Source organism: Vigna unguiculata, chromosome 1 (assembly GCF_004118075.2).
Source record: "Vigna unguiculata cultivar IT97K-499-35 chromosome 1, ASM411807v1, whole genome shotgun sequence".
Classification (NCBI taxonomy): domain Eukaryota; kingdom Viridiplantae; phylum Streptophyta; class Magnoliopsida; order Fabales; family Fabaceae; genus Vigna; species Vigna unguiculata.
In genome coordinates this window covers 32,136,511-32,152,612 of record NC_040279.1, presented here as the reverse complement: position 1 = coordinate 32,152,612, position 16,102 = coordinate 32,136,511, and the positions used below count along the sequence as shown (strand labels likewise).

General features: G+C 28.9%; 1 protein-coding gene across 2 annotated transcripts; it reads left to right on the top strand.

Annotated features, from left to right (window-relative positions):
- The first annotated feature begins 1,568 nt into the window (after positions 1–1,568).
- Positions 1,569–4,535, top strand: LOC114164456 (F-box/kelch-repeat protein OR23). 2 transcript variants are annotated; one of them, XM_028049143.1, is made up of 2 exons: positions 1,569–2,637; positions 4,190–4,535. In XM_028049143.1, exons 1-2 carry the CDS (start codon positions 1,748–1,750, stop codon positions 4,245–4,247), a joined length of 948 nt encoding a protein of 315 aa, XP_027904944.1. In that variant the 5' UTR covers positions 1,569–1,747; the 3' UTR covers positions 4,248–4,535. The 2 variants fall into 2 exon arrangements, with proteins under 2 accessions (XP_027904944.1, XP_027904936.1); XM_028049135.1 differs by having other exon boundaries at positions 1,581–2,637; positions 4,053–4,535.
- The last annotated feature ends 11,567 nt before the right edge of the window (positions 4,536–16,102 follow it).

Below are 16,102 nucleotides of genomic sequence, written 5' to 3'. Positions count from 1 at the left end.
GTGAAATAAGGATATGAATTTGAACAAAGGAGACGAGTGTGGGTAAAAAAAGATCAATGTGGATAAAGATATGAGTGTGAGAAAATTTATAAATGTTAATAAAAAAAATTAGTATGAATGAAATTTATATAAAAAATAAGAACGAATGAGTGACAAAAATTGTGATGTTTGTAAAAAAGGAAAGGAAGTTAAGCATTTTTTCAAATATAAAAATGTTTTATCTACTCAAAATCCTCTTAAACTAGTATTCGTATGAATTATTTGACCATTCTTAGGCTAAAACTATTGGTTGAAATTACTATGCATCAATCTTGGTTGATAACTTTTCTAGTACTTGCATATTTTTCTTGCATCAAAGAATAAAAATTTCAAGTCTTTAATAACTTTCTCAAGGTTATTGAAAATGAAAAAAATATTTAAAAATCAAATTTTTAAGAAGTGATCATGAAGAAAAATTTTAAAATGAGTTTTTTTTTAATTTTTTTGTGAAAATAATGGAATATTACATTTTTTTTTTACTTTTAATACACCGATAGAATGGTCTTTTCGAAAGAAAAATTAGATATTTGAAAAAATTAGCAAGAACAATATTAAATGAAAGTAATTTATCTAAATATTTCCGAAGACATGTAATAAGTACACATATTATGTTCTTAATAGAATTCTCATTATGCCTATTTTGCAACTTCCCTTTGAGATTTTCAACTATACGAAAAGAAAAAAAAAATGAAAAGAAATAAGATTTCTCATTTGAAGGTTTTTGGACTATAAATGCTTTTTAAATATTTCAAAATAAAATGTTGGTAAATTTGACTTAAAGGTAGATGAACCTGTATAGAGTTTTTAATAAAATGACTTTAGTAATGGAAAAACTTAATCACGTTTGTCGAAACAAACCATGAGATAAAATTTAGAGTGAAAAGAATCTTTTCTTAATCTTGATAATATAGGATAAATAGACAAGTCAAAAGAATATTTTCCCAATTATTAAAGAAAAGTAAAATGATATATTGGAAGTTAGTATACACTTCCAAAGAAATGGAGAACTTTATAAAAATCTTTCCATTAATTAACCATGTTATTGAAGGTGTATCTGAGAATTTAAAAAAAACAAAGGAAAAAGGTAAGTAATTTATGTTTGCATGTGGCCAATAATTCTCAAATAACAAATATTTCTAAATTAATATTTATGGATGAGAAGTGGTTTTTGGCTATGCAAGAAGAATTACATCCATTTGAAACAAATCAAGTATATGAGATCTTGGCCTAGAACAAATGTTACTAGTAATAAGTGGATGTTTAAAAATAAGCTTGATGAAGATGGTGAAAACTTGTTTTTATATCTAGTTGAACAACCAAGAAAACTTGAAGCCACCAAAATTCTACTTGTTTTTATATCTAGTAAGGAATTTAAATTATTTTTACACTAATAAATGGTGAATATTTTAAGTCAATAATATGTGTTCTATAAATATTAAAATACACTTCCATATTAAAAAAAAAAAAAAGCTTAACCGAAGTTATGGATTAAATTTTGTGAAAGACATGGAAGTGTCCAAGTGTTGGTTGGATTGGGAGTCCCACAGAGTGTGTTGTCTTGGTAAAAAAGAAAGAAAAAAAGAAAGTGTATTATCTTTTTGCCCCTGAACATAGCCAAGTGAGGAAATAGTAGAAGAAACAGAGAAAGTAGCAGGGCAATGCAAACGCAGCGAGGGAGCGTTGACACACACCCAAAGATCGAATCCCGATGAATTCCGTCTGTGATGGTGGCGCCACCGTAATCCCGGGTCTCCCAAACGACGTCGCGGCGTGGATCCTCTCCAAGGTGCCATACTCGCACCACGCGAGACTGAAAAGCACTTGCAAATCATGGAAACTGCTTTTGTCTTCGAGATCGTTCCTAAACTCTTTGAATAAGAGGAACCATCTTCTCTGCATCTTCCCGCAGGACCCATCGATCGCGTCGCCGTTCCTCTTCGACCCCAACGCGCTCGCCTGGTGCCCGCTCCCTCCCATGCCCTGCAACCCCCACGTGTACGGCCTCTGCAACTTCGCCGCGGTGCCTCTTGGGCCCCACCTTTACGTTCTCGGGGGTTCCCTCTTCGACACGCGCTCCTTCCCAATCGATCGCCCCTCGCCCTCCTCCGCCACCTTCCGCTTCAACTTCCACGACTTCTCCTGGGAGCCACGCGCCCCCATGCTCACGCCGCGGGGCAGTTTCGCCTGCGCCGTCGTCCAGGGGCGTATTCTTGTCGCCGGCGGGGGGTCGCGCCATACGATGTTTGGGGCTGCTGGGACTAGGATTCGGTCGGTTGAGCGGTACGAGGTGGGGAGAGACCGGTGGGTGGCGATGGATCCGCTGCCCGGGTTTCGGGCCGGGTGTGTGGGGTTTGTTGGCGGGGGAGGGAGGGAGTTCTGGGTGGTGGGAGGGTACGGCGCGTCGCGGACCATATCCGGGGTTTTTCCGGTGGATGAGTATTACAGGGATGCAGTGGTGATGGGATTTGAGGGTGGGGCGTGGCGGGAGGTTGGGGATGTGTGGGGGGACGGGGAGAGAGTGAGGGTTGGGAAGATTGTGGTGGTGGATGATGATGAATGTCCCACGCTTTTCATGCTTGATGGGAACGAGATTTTGAGGTACTTTTCGGCTTGTACTCACGAATTACATTGGGATTCTGTGGTTTTGATTGTTTTTGGTATCGTGTTTCATTTAATGTGAACTGACTTGGTAGTGTTGTGGTATTGGGAAATGGGATTATGAATTTTTTTTTTTAACTTTCGGGATCAGTGATGGAATGTTTGTGAGTAGATTGTTCTGTTTGTTACTATCGTTGAATGTTGGTCTGGTGTAAAACAGGGCTGGTTGAGATACTATTGGGTGATCATTCTTTCTGCTATTTTGCATTATGGTTTTGCTAAGTGGAATTGGAACAAGTATGTTAACTGTTCAGGTTGTACCTTTTATGATGGTGTTGGAATAAACTTTTTTTCTAAGACAAAAAAGGTTTGATGAGAGGTGTAATCATCTTGGCTTGTGAGTTAAACTAGTTCCTTATACATATTTCAAGTTTTAATCAAGAATAATGATTTTACTATTGCCGGACAAGTTTGTGCTTTGTGCTTGGAATTGGAGCCTTTTCTCTTTATTGTTAAGCTTGACCTGTCAATAATACGGTAGTTGCTGATTTTCCACTGAGAAATTGTTTTCAGGCCCTTGTTTGGTGTCTGGTAGTCAAAATTACCCTCCAGGTTGTAGAATCGTACGTTTAAATGTTGTGTCATATTCTGTGATTCTGTTCACCGGTGAGGACACAATTTTCTGGAATTGGAGATGAATCATGCTTTTACTTGTAATGTAATAGCTCACTTTGAATCTTCATTTCTTGCTATCCTCTAATTTCAACGAAAAGCATTTTCTGGGTTGGTCACCACAAAATATATCATTTTCACCCCTCTAAAACTTACGCACCTAGACTTTGACCATTCATTTCAGTGTACTTAAACCAGATATCACTTTTTCCTTTCAAAGTATCATATCTCTATGCTTCACTGGACTATGTTGCTATGTTACTTCTGCTAGGCAATGTAGTGTAACTGAGACAGGTGATGATGCAACTTTGATTCAGAGCTTTTGGGATGTCGGACTTCTACTAGGCTCAATTTTGTGGTTTTTTGCTTCTCCTGATTCTGGTTTGTGTGTTTTGTTGCACACATTCTTTGTTGGGTTTACTGGTTTGCGTGGCTCGGACTGACTGAGTGTTGGTTTTCCTGGTTGTACATTTTTGCCCCATGTCATTTCTTGTTGCCATTTGGTATGTCTTTAGTAGTAGTTAGAACCTGGAAGCATTTTTTTGATTGAAGGATTGTCTCTGGTAGGTTATACTGTTAGAGGCCTTTGTCCTATTTATTTATTATAAGGCTGATGCAAAATAATTGAATGTGTGTTTTAAAGATGTTAAAAAATGTGTTTAGATAGTTGCATTATTGTGTTTTGAATGAGAATGTGTGGTTGAAGATTATTGACGATTTTTGATGATGAATACACCTTGCAGATATGAGATGTGTTGCAATCGTTGGGTATACGAGTGTCGTGTGCCAAGAAAAGCTCCTTACAATTCGTCATTTGGTTTTGTAGTATTAGCGGGGGAGCTGTATGTAGTGACACACTTATGCGTTGTTGATTTTTCAGAAACACGAAGGTCGAGACAGCAAAAGAGGGCAGGAACAGTGTTCATTCAAATCTATGACCCAAAAAATAAGAGCTGGAGATCTCTAGTTTCGAAATCACCTTTCAATTATCCAATAGATATTAATAGTGCTGTATTCAGCTCAATTTCTCTATGAATTATGCTCTTGTATAGTATAAGAAGGATCATTGCTTCCAACCTCCTTACTTACTTGTATATGTCTGTATTTATCATATCTTCATCAAGGGGAGGAGTAACCTATTACACCCTCTTTTATAAACAATTTTTTAATCCTGTTACTCTATTATTATTCACTTTAATGTTAGACTCTGTTCCCGTGGGCTACAAGGAAACACAACATTTCAACACCTGTTCAATTATTACAAATCAATATCATATTCTAATAACTGGGTTTGGATATGTAAATTTACTAGAAAATCAAACAAAAGTATTTCATTACACTTTCTTTGTTATACATTTTATATGGTGCAAAGATTAAAGAAAAAAATGAATCATACTCAGATTATACATTATATATAATTGATCACGTAAACACAAATAATAATTAAATGTTTTAAATTATATTGCATTATATTATAATAAAATGAATAATTAAAATAAAAGTTAAAATAATTAATAAAATAATTTTTCCTGATTTATATTTCTTGATATATATTTTATATTACAAAAAACAAATGATTAAAACAATAAATAAAATAGAATTTATTAATTAATTAATTTAAGTTTTGATTATTATTTTAATATATTTTATTTGAAATATAATTTTTTCTCTATTAAATTTTTTTAATAAGTTTTTATTTCAACTTAACAAAATATAACTAAATTTATATTTTGAAAATTTATCTTTTCAAATTAAATTATTTTTAAAATTTATTTTATAAATTATCTTCTAAATATATTAATATGCAAATAAATTTATTATATCATATCAATGAAATATACTTCCAATTTCCCTCTCAATTCAAATAATCACCGTAATTTTTTTTATTTCATTTACCTTCTGCTTCCGTAAGTCTTGTGACCCATTAAATGAACGTGATCATTTTCCACCCAGTGAACATCTTAGGTGGACACGCATCATACCGTCTCATTAAATCCTTATAAACTTACATAAATGTTTTAGTTGAAATAAATTTATTAGTTCAAAATCAAATATGTGATTGTACTTAGAGATGACAAATAAATTCGTCTCCGTGGGTATTACTTGAATCTGTCACTGTTTTGACGGAAAATCTCTACATTGATTCGATATGGATATGGGAAAGCCTTGACTTTTTCAATTGGTATGGGGATGTACATCTCCTCGCCATAATACTCGTCCCTGTCATGTCTCCGTCTCTGTTTAAATTATTAAAATATTCATAATTAATTAAGTAACTATATATATATATATATATATATATATATATATATATATATATATATATATATATATATATATATATATATATATTCTTCTAATTATTTGGTTTGTCATGAAACTTATTTGCATCTCCAATATATTTTTCATCTTATCATAACTTTTATGTAATTATGTTAAAATGATGTATGTGAATTAAAAAAAATTTATGTCTCACATTTGAATATTTTTATTTATTGTATATTTTCCTTTCACATGAGAATGTTTAATACTCTCAATTTAAGTATTTAATAGCATAAACCTTTCATTTACTAGGTAATATAAAAAAATTATTTACTTATTGTTTTTAATTTTTGTTTCATTTGAAGAACTTTTGTTTCGCTAAAACAATTTTTGTTATTTTTCGATCATTGAGTATATATGTCGATATTTGAAAAGTTTTCTTAAATCTCCAAGGTATTTTTTATTTTATCATACCCTTAATTATACATTTGTTTTTCTTTGTACAATTTCTTTTGATAGTCTCTCAAATTGTTTCTAAGACACACATTTGTTAATTTTTTAATATTTTTATTTGTTGTTTATTTTCATCACGTACAATATTATTTCTATATATTTATATCTAACTAATTTTTATTTTCTAACTCATTATCAATCATACTATAATTTTTCACTAAATTGTATAAATAACTTTTATTTACTATAATAAAAATTTAATGTAATTGTCATGAATATTTTTTTATCACCATCTAACATACATTAAAGTTAAAAAGATATAAGATCTATGTCAAAATTTTATTATTATGTTTTATTTGTTCGTTGTGTCATTTTGATCAAGTGATGTATTATAACTTTTATTAGTGTATAAAAAAGAGATTCATTAGAATTTTAAAAATTAAAGTAAACAATCATTTAAAATATATTTTAATTTGAATATTTGTTTTTCTTTTATATTTTTTTAAAAATATTTTTAAATTGTATCAACTAAGTTTCATTAATGTTTGCAGTTTGTAAATTTAATAAATGTTTTGATTTTGATAAAATTTTATTTCATAGTCTAATATAAAATATAAACAATTATAATTTATTTCAAAATATTTAATATCGAAAAAACAACAATCTTCCTATATTTGATAATATTATGTTTCCTTTATCATAATTTTTTATTATTTTAAAAAATTAATTAAAATTAATATTGAAGTAGTAAGAAAACGAGAATGAGTATGAGTACGAGATTATACCCATTATCCGGTGAGGATGATGATGAGTCAAAAGTTTGATACACGTTGAGTTTGGGGATGGAGACGGGGATGGAGATGTATTTTTTCTACAGAGATGAATATGAGATAGCGAAACTCGTTCCCGTCCCACCCTGTTGTCATCCCTTTGTGCTAAGGCTTACATGATTTGGATAAAATTTCTTTAAATATTTTTATTTTCTCATTTTTGTCTTCTGCGTCTCAATTTTTTTTTTCTTACATTCTAGTATAAACAAAAGAATTTTAATTTGAGAGAAAATAAAGAACATGTACAAGTTGAACGGTTGCAATGGTAGTGAAAATAATTTTTTGATAAATATTTTATTGAAAAAATTGACAAAGTTTCTATATAAACTAATCTTTTATTTTTTTATAAATTATAAAAGTTAAGTAATAAAATTTTAGAATTTTATTTTTACCAAAAATAATTGTTTGTCAAGTTTAAATTTTGTCATATTTTTTATAGCAAAATTCAACTGGTCATGATTTGTTCGTATTTGGAGCAACGCAAAAAAAGGAAAAGCAAAAGAAAAAAAATTGCTGGCATGTGAAACATTTATAAGTAAGATGCAAGTCTATATACTGTCTATAAATATGCTACAGTTATAGTAGGAACTCTTTGACCGTATTCTTTCATTGTGACCCTCGTGCCAGCAAGGTGAAAACACACACCAAACATCACAACTTGTTTGTGCCTTGTGAATATAATTATTGTTTTATAATTTTGAATTGAGAAGTAATATATATATATATATATATATAATATTTAACCTAGTTTTAGTGTGTAGACGAAGTTGATTGTTCTAAAAACACAGGCTCCGCGTGGACAGCAAAAGGGTCCGAGGTTGCGGTCGTAATAATTTTCATTGCTGAAACCGTTCACGGTCAACATGAAGCAAGTTTCAAACCATGTCATAAACAAACAACAACGTGAATACGATCTATTTGAAAAATGTTTTGCATGTTGCTTGCATTCCATTGTTCCACCGCATCATATTCTTTATATATCTCGTGGTGTACAAACTCATTACCATCTTCGTTTTGTCTCTGATTTAGTTGGAGAGAATTAGTAGAAATGGCTGGTTTTTGTGACAGAAGGTTCCTTTTCAGAGTTCTGCAAATTGTGGTTGTCATGATCACCATTTTCGTTGCTTCTCCCGATTGTGGAGTAGGTTGCAGTAGGCCGTTACTGTTACATCATCAGTGGTGGAGAGAAGAAGGGCTTGTTTTGCAGTCGCTTCCGAACGGCCCTGCGCCACCGTCAACGGGATCTCGCATTCACACATTATAAGACAGCTCCAAATGTTGTCAACACTCATTTTCTATCTAATGTTTCTATACAGATTTATCTTTGAATTCAAACATGAATTTTCTCTTTCGTCTTGGAGTAGTAAAATGCACCTAACTGCTATCTTTAAAGTCAATTTATTTCTTAGTTTATCGTTAAAACGTATAGTAACTTTCCACCATCACTTCTCCGTGAACGCATATCACTTGATCATTTATATTCAAATTAATTTTCAAAAATATGTAAACATATTAAGAGTTTGATTCAAGTAAGATGTCCCGGATATATAAGAAAAAAATTCATGTATTAATATTTTAATCGTATTTTTTTAATTTAAAGTTGTATAAAAAAAATAACACGTACAATAAATTCAAAAAAAAAAAAATAGTAATTCAAAATGGTCACTCAAGTATTTCAAATGATACATTCCCTTAACTCGTCTGCTTTCATTGAATAAGGGTATCATAGCATGTTTTTGTTTTGTGAATTAAAAGCAATTCTTAGTGCATTACACTTTGTTTGGCTAGTGGGTTTGATTTGTATAACCATAAAGATAATAAAGATAATTTAGGTAAGAAAGGGTGCAATTTATGCACTTTGTGTGGTGCATCCGAATAGTCAATTCAACATATTTTCTTTAAGTGTATGATATCTAACTTTACCTGGAATCTTTGTTTTAAATGGTTTGGAGTATTAACAACATAATATAACCAAACCTTACAACATTTTAATCAATTTTATATGTTTGGTTTGAATATATAAAAAGAAATAAGTTATGGAAGGTGATGTGGGTAGTGATGATTAGAAGTATATGAAAACATAGAAATTCCATTGTATTTAGAAACGACCAAAGGAATGGTGAGGAAATTTTTGGGATAATATAGTTAAAATCTTGGACATGATTGAGAAACAAAATGTCGAAGGCAAATTTTTCATACTCTGATTGGTGTTTATGCTCAAAATCATGTTCAATTTGTCTTACATTAGTTCAAAAGTAAAATAAAAACAATGGTCTCATATGCTATAATTAATGTTATTATCTTTCACTCTAACCCCTTATTGTCATCACTTATTCTATGTGTTGTTTTGTTAAGGTTTTTAGGCAAACTTTTGCAAAGGAGATAGTTATTATATTAGCAGAAAGAAACTACTCTAAAAAAGAAACTGTCATTTGCTCACTCTAGTGAAAAAGATGATTTCCGAGAGTTTGTTGGATCTCATTTTTTGCAAATTTATTGTATGTTATATATACATTGTTAGATTTATCTTTGTGTGAGATAACCCTAAGATAGAGTTGTATACATATATTCTTTGTAATATTTTGGATCTATAAAAATCACAAGATGCATCTCATTTGTGTTTTGTCTTATACGAAACTTTGGTGTTGTTTGAGGATTTTGTATGTTGATAAGAAATTTAATATTCATAGATTTTGTATGTCTTGTTCTTTTATTTATATATTAATTATTGTTGATAAAAAAAAATAGATTAATGCAGATAATATTTTCGGACCTTTTGCATCAACACATAAACACTTCTAAAAATGAAACTATCCAAATTCTAAAATTATTCGTTTGAAACACAACAATGACTTTACTTTACATTTAAGAGTAAGGAAAATAAGACTCTCATGTAGATTGATAAAAAAAAATAAAAAATCATTGTTCAACATGCGAAGACTTCAAACTTATCATCTACCTAAAGGACGTCAGTTATACATATCACTTATAGGGTCTTTCTTCCTGCACCTCCAAAATTTCTTCTACACCTCTAAACTTTCTTTAAATTCCTATAAAACCCTTTGACCATTTAACAAACTCCGCAGACACCACACCCCCAAAATTATGTAGACTTCCAGAAGTCAAAATATATGACTTCCGGAAGTCAAAATATATCACCGGAAGTCGATTTTCGGAAATCAAAAATCATCATCAGAAGTCGACTTCCGGAAGTCAAAAATCATCACCGGAAGTCAAAAAACATCACCGGAAGTCGACTTCCGAAAGTCGAAAAACATTACGGAAGTCGACTTCCGTATATAAAAAAATTATATATTTTATTTTATTTTATTTTTTAAAATAGGTATACAAAATTATAAAACATTTAAATTTAAAAAAGATTACTTTAAAAAATAAAATAATAAAATAATAAAATTACTAAATAAAAAATTGAAAAAAACAAATGAAAAATAATTAAAAATATATATATATATATATAAACCGGAAGTCGGACTTCCGTATATATATACAAACGGAAGTTGACTTCCGGTATTAAAAATTATAAAACATATATATTTTATAAAGTTTTATTATTTTAATTTAAATTATTTTTTAATTTTATTTTTACTTTTACTTATTTTATTGATATTATTATAATTATTTTATTTATATATTTCATGTATATTATTTTATATTTTATTTGAATTTTTTAATTTTGTTTAAAATATAAATATTTAATTTTAATCAAATTTTAAATTTTTTTTAATTATATATCTTTTTATATTTTTAAATTTAAATTTATTTTTATATAATTTATTAAAAATGTAATAAAAATACAAAAGAATTAAAAAATATATTTAAAATAACATATATAAATAATATATAAATAATCAAATTTAAAATAAATAAAAAATAGGAATATTCTTGAAAATCGAATTTTAGTGATATATAATTGATTTTAAATTTGATTATTTATATATGTTATTTCAAATATAATTTTTTTAATTCTTTTTTATTTTTATTAAATTTTTAATAAATTATATAAAAATAAATTTAAATTTAAAAATATAAAAAAATATATAATTGAAAAAATTTTAAAAATTTGATTAAAATTAAATATTTAAATTTTAAGTAAAATTAAAAAATTCAAATAAAATATAAAATAATATACATGAAATATATAAATAAAACAATTATAATAATATAATTAAAATAAGTGAAAGTAAAAATAAAATTCAAAAATAATTTAAATTAAAATAATAAAACTTTATAAAATATATATGTTTTATAATTCTTAATACCGGAAGTCGATCGTTTGTATATATATACGGAAGTCCGGCTTATATATATATATATATATATATATATATATATATATTTTTTTTTTTTCATTTTTAAATTATTTAAAGTTTTATTATTTGAATTTAAATTATTTTTAATTTTGTTTTTCAATTTTTTATTTAGTAATTTTATTATTTTATTATTTTTTATTTTTTAAAGTAATCTTTTTAAATTTAAAATTTTATAATTTTGTATACGTATTTTAAAAAATAAAATAAAATAAAATATATAACTTTTTTTTATATACGAAAGTCGATTTTCGTAATGTTTTTTGACTTCCGAAAGTCAACTTCCGGTGATGATTTTTGACTTCCGGAAGTCGACTTCCGGTGATGATTTTTGACTTCTGGAAGTCATATATTTTGACTTTCGGAAGTTGACATCCGGAAGTATTTTTGGGGGTGTGATGTCCGTGCGTTTCTTTAAATGGTCAAAGGGTATTTTGGGAATTTAAAGATTTTTTGGAGGTGCAGAAGAAATGCTTGGAGGTGTAGGAAGAAAGACCCCACTTATATCCTTCATGCTCTACTTATAACAGAGAAACTCTTAATTTACAGGCAACCCATGATTTCCAAACTCTAATTTACAACAAAAGAACAGCCACACATGCAACAAAAGTTCTCTAATTTTACATGCAAATGAAGAACCGTAGATGCACATGCAACAAAAGTACTTATGAATCAACACCAAATTTCTCTACAAAAAAAAAATAATAACTTTCCTTATATTATATCGCAAATGGGTGATTAAATTAATTAAAATTGAGTAAAATATTAACAAACTGCTTTCATTATAAATTTAATTTTACAATTTTAGTTTAAATTTTTTATAAATAAAATAAGAAAATGATGAATTATATTTATAATATAACTCAAACAAAAAAAAAATGCCTTTTAAGTCTACATTTATATTTTAGGCAGAACTGGGTTAATGCATAGACGTAGCTCGTGATTATAGTTTCAGAAAGTCTTATTACGATAAAAAGAGTTACAGTTTGTAGCGAATACAAATACAAATAAATAATATAACAGACAATTTACATGTACATGAGAACTGGAAGAATTTGATGGTTTCTGAGGGAGTTGCAAAAAGAATAGTTATGAATTTGAGTAACAATGTGTTTGTTTAATTAGCCATGCATGCAGATTTGAAGGTTTGTTCATGGACGAATTGGATCTGGACTTGATGGCTTGAGAGGGCCTCGTGGAAGAGACTGCAACAACGTTATTCCATTGTTTTCCTTTAGCCACTGATCTTCTTCTAACGCTCTTCCTGCAGCTCCAAGTTCAGGAAAAACAACGAAAATGGTGAAGATGGTTACTACCATTATGAAGAGGATCATTCTGAAAGACAATGCCATCACTCACACTATAACTCTAATTCTGCTGAATTTTTATGTCAGATTGGAATGAAAGTGTTAGGCTCATGAGCATTTATGTATATATAGGTATTTGAAATTTTGAATTGACTTGGTATATATGGTTTGAAGATCAAGAGAAAAGTAAATCCGACGCTAAAACACCTCTTGTCGGATGCCAAACACCGTGTTGCCTAGAAACCGCGATTAATTCATACATTCAACTTCTACCTTTTTTCGATTTCTATATATCAAATATATCTGACTCAGTTTTTCTTTCACGACGCCACTGTTATACGATTTTCCAAATACATATATATATTGACCAAGTCACATTCATATATTTCAAACACCATTTTCTAGTTATCCGTGGTTGAATTTTATTTTATTTTTATTCAAAGATGGTTTATGTAAATAGATTTTATATATATATTTTACATACTATACGAGCATCCATGTAAATTAAATTGCATATTTTTTTTAAAGCAATTGAATTACATAAAAATTGAGTGCTTTTCTTAAATATGAATATTTTTATTAAAAATATATCTCTATAATGCTATTATAGTAATATTAGAAATTTGTCTTGAGTAAGACCCTTTTTTTTTCGTGTACATACTAATTGTAACTCTGTAAAATATAGTAATACTAGAAAAAATAGAATGTAAGGAATTTTGATAATAAAAAAAATCATGCTAGCATTTTTAGTAGGTCACTTCAATTTTTTTAAGTTCACAAATCCTTACTGCTCAAACTAAATTCTTTATGATTTAGGACTGGTAGTCTAATATATACCAACCAAAACCTTTGTTGCATATTTTATGTTTCAAGAATACATTTTTTTTAAAAATTACAAAGATAGATAATTTTTTAACCAAATTGCTAGATATGAGTAATTACTATTTTAATATACAACTTCACAGCATTCAAAAAATAGAAATTATATTTTAATGCATTATATATGATTTTATTTTAGAAAAAGCTAAAATTATGTTTTAAAACAACTTTAATTAACTTTTAAGTTTAAATTGTATTTTAAAGTACGATTTTATTATTTTTTTAAATAAAAATTATATTTTAAAATATGACTTATTATTTAAAAATAATAATTTAAGTATGCCTTCTTCGATATAAAGTGCATACACCTATACGAATTTAATATTTTTTGAAATCTACTTGATTACTTTTGTAATTTTTTTCTAAGTCAGCTTTGTTATATAAATTATTGTTGTGGTTATAAAGTTCATGATATGAACAGTAGACAAAAATTGCCAATCGGGTAAAGAGAAACCAAATACAAATAGAAGTAAATAAAGTATATTCAAAGTTTTTCAAATGTGCAATATGAATCACTAAGTTTCATGGTTTTTCCTTAATTACATATCTATAATATTTAATTGATAAATACATTTAGCACATTATTCCCTGATATATCAATATGTTAGTAAATATATCTTTCGTCAGTTTAACTTAAGGAAAAAAAAAAATCCTTGACACAATTACTATCTTTTGAACACTTATTATAGAAAAAGAAAAAGAGAAAGTGAAGTAATAACTTATTTGATTTTGAAACTGTCAAAAGACCGTGAATACGCTGAAAAAGAAAGCAGATCCCAAAGACTCCCAACACCATGTTTGGCTGTTATTAATTTCTCCAACATAACATGAACAATAACGTAAAATAAACGCCCGTGTTGCATGCGAACATGTCAAATTATCAATAACCTATTTCCTATATGTCACAAATGGCGTCTAATGCCTTGTCAGCAACATTAGCTTATTGAGAACTCAAGATGTGCTCACCCATACACCAAAAAGAAAAGAACAGATTTATGACATAACACTGATCAGATTCAATGGATTGGAACAACAAACATGAAAACAATTTTGCTGAAGATCTTTCAGGGCCAGCCCTTGTAGTTTCAACGAAAACCTTATAATTATCCGACTAAAACACATACCACATCAACTCTCAACTGATGCAAATGCAACATTGATTTTCTTGAACACCATATATATTAATTCAACACATCATAGTAGATGTTAGCCGCCAAATAAATGAAATCCCAAGAATAAACATAAGCGAGACATTGATCACCTGCAGGTATTTTGGAAGACAGTATGTTCTTTAACACTTTATTATCATATAAAATAATATGAAACAGTGGAACTAAATAGACGTGCAGCCAGAACGATAATGTTTTCTATGTGGCTAGTGATGTCTTGTCTGAAACATGCAGAAGCTGTGTAGAACAATGAATGTGTCAGCGGGAGCATCGTTCCATTGTTTCCCACCCTAAGTTTAAAATACTTGCGATAACTCAACTATAAAAGGGAAGATCGAAGAGGGCATTCCCTGAGAAACACAACATTATATGAAGAAACAAATGAAAGTATAGAAGGATGAAGAGGACTAATAAGGAGATCTCTCATTCTGCGTTTTCAGCTGCTTACATCTTAAGTTCTCTGCTTTGATGAATTCAGTTATACATACAAATCTTAATGAAAAATTCCTTCAAATATATGTTCTCATTTTCTTCCCTGATTCATTTCTTTAATTGCTCCTCCAATCGAAGTGTTATTCTTATATTGTGAAATGTATGCCCCGAAATTAAATATCGATGTGATTAAATTTGTTTCACAATTATTTAATTTTTATTGAAAATTTTAGTACCTTCATAATACCATTAGTCTTCACTAGCTAGTGTGTCAATTAATCACTGTTGAACTATTCGTTTTCTAAAGAAAAACTCATGACATTATTAATCACATAAATGGATACAACCATATTTATTTACTTTGAAACACCTATAAATCAAAATTAACAATATTTATAAGTTAACTATGTCAATACCATTAACCATTTTTTTTTTATAAAAATTGAATCATACTTACATACATAATCAAAAAACAACCATTATATATTTGCCACTTGTTCAGAAAAACTAACCATTGTTAAATATTTAAATAATTTGGTGACTCTTCTAATTAGAGCAGAATATTAATGAAACTACTCATTTATTCATTACCTGTAACGCGATCTCTCATATATGGAAGATGTACGCTATTTTTGAATAGAAAGATTATCGGTGTATTACAATTAATGATGCTCATCTATTTATGTCAACTGATCATACATTTGATCATTCATTGAAATGCAAGGAATTGCTGTACTTGCAGCAAAGTCTATATCATGAAGGTTATCATAAAAAGGTTACATCTCATTATTATGGATATGAAAATTTTACATCGATTAGAGAGAAATTCAATTTAGAATATATATAAATGCAGATCACATCTTACAGGCTCATTTTGTGAAATTATTATTGTGACCAAACGTTCTTAATTTTAATTAAAGAATTGTATCCTATTACAATTAAAGTAGAATAGTAAACAAGTATAATACAGACCAGCTATACGCTCTTGCATACCAAAGATGGTGGAGTTTCTCAGGCACCCCAAGCAAAGAGAAAAAATAGTTAAGAAAATAGAGTAAGAATGTGTTTGTTTAGGGCTTCACAGGTTTTTTATGTATGAACTGGATCTGGACTTGATGGCTTCACAGGTCCCC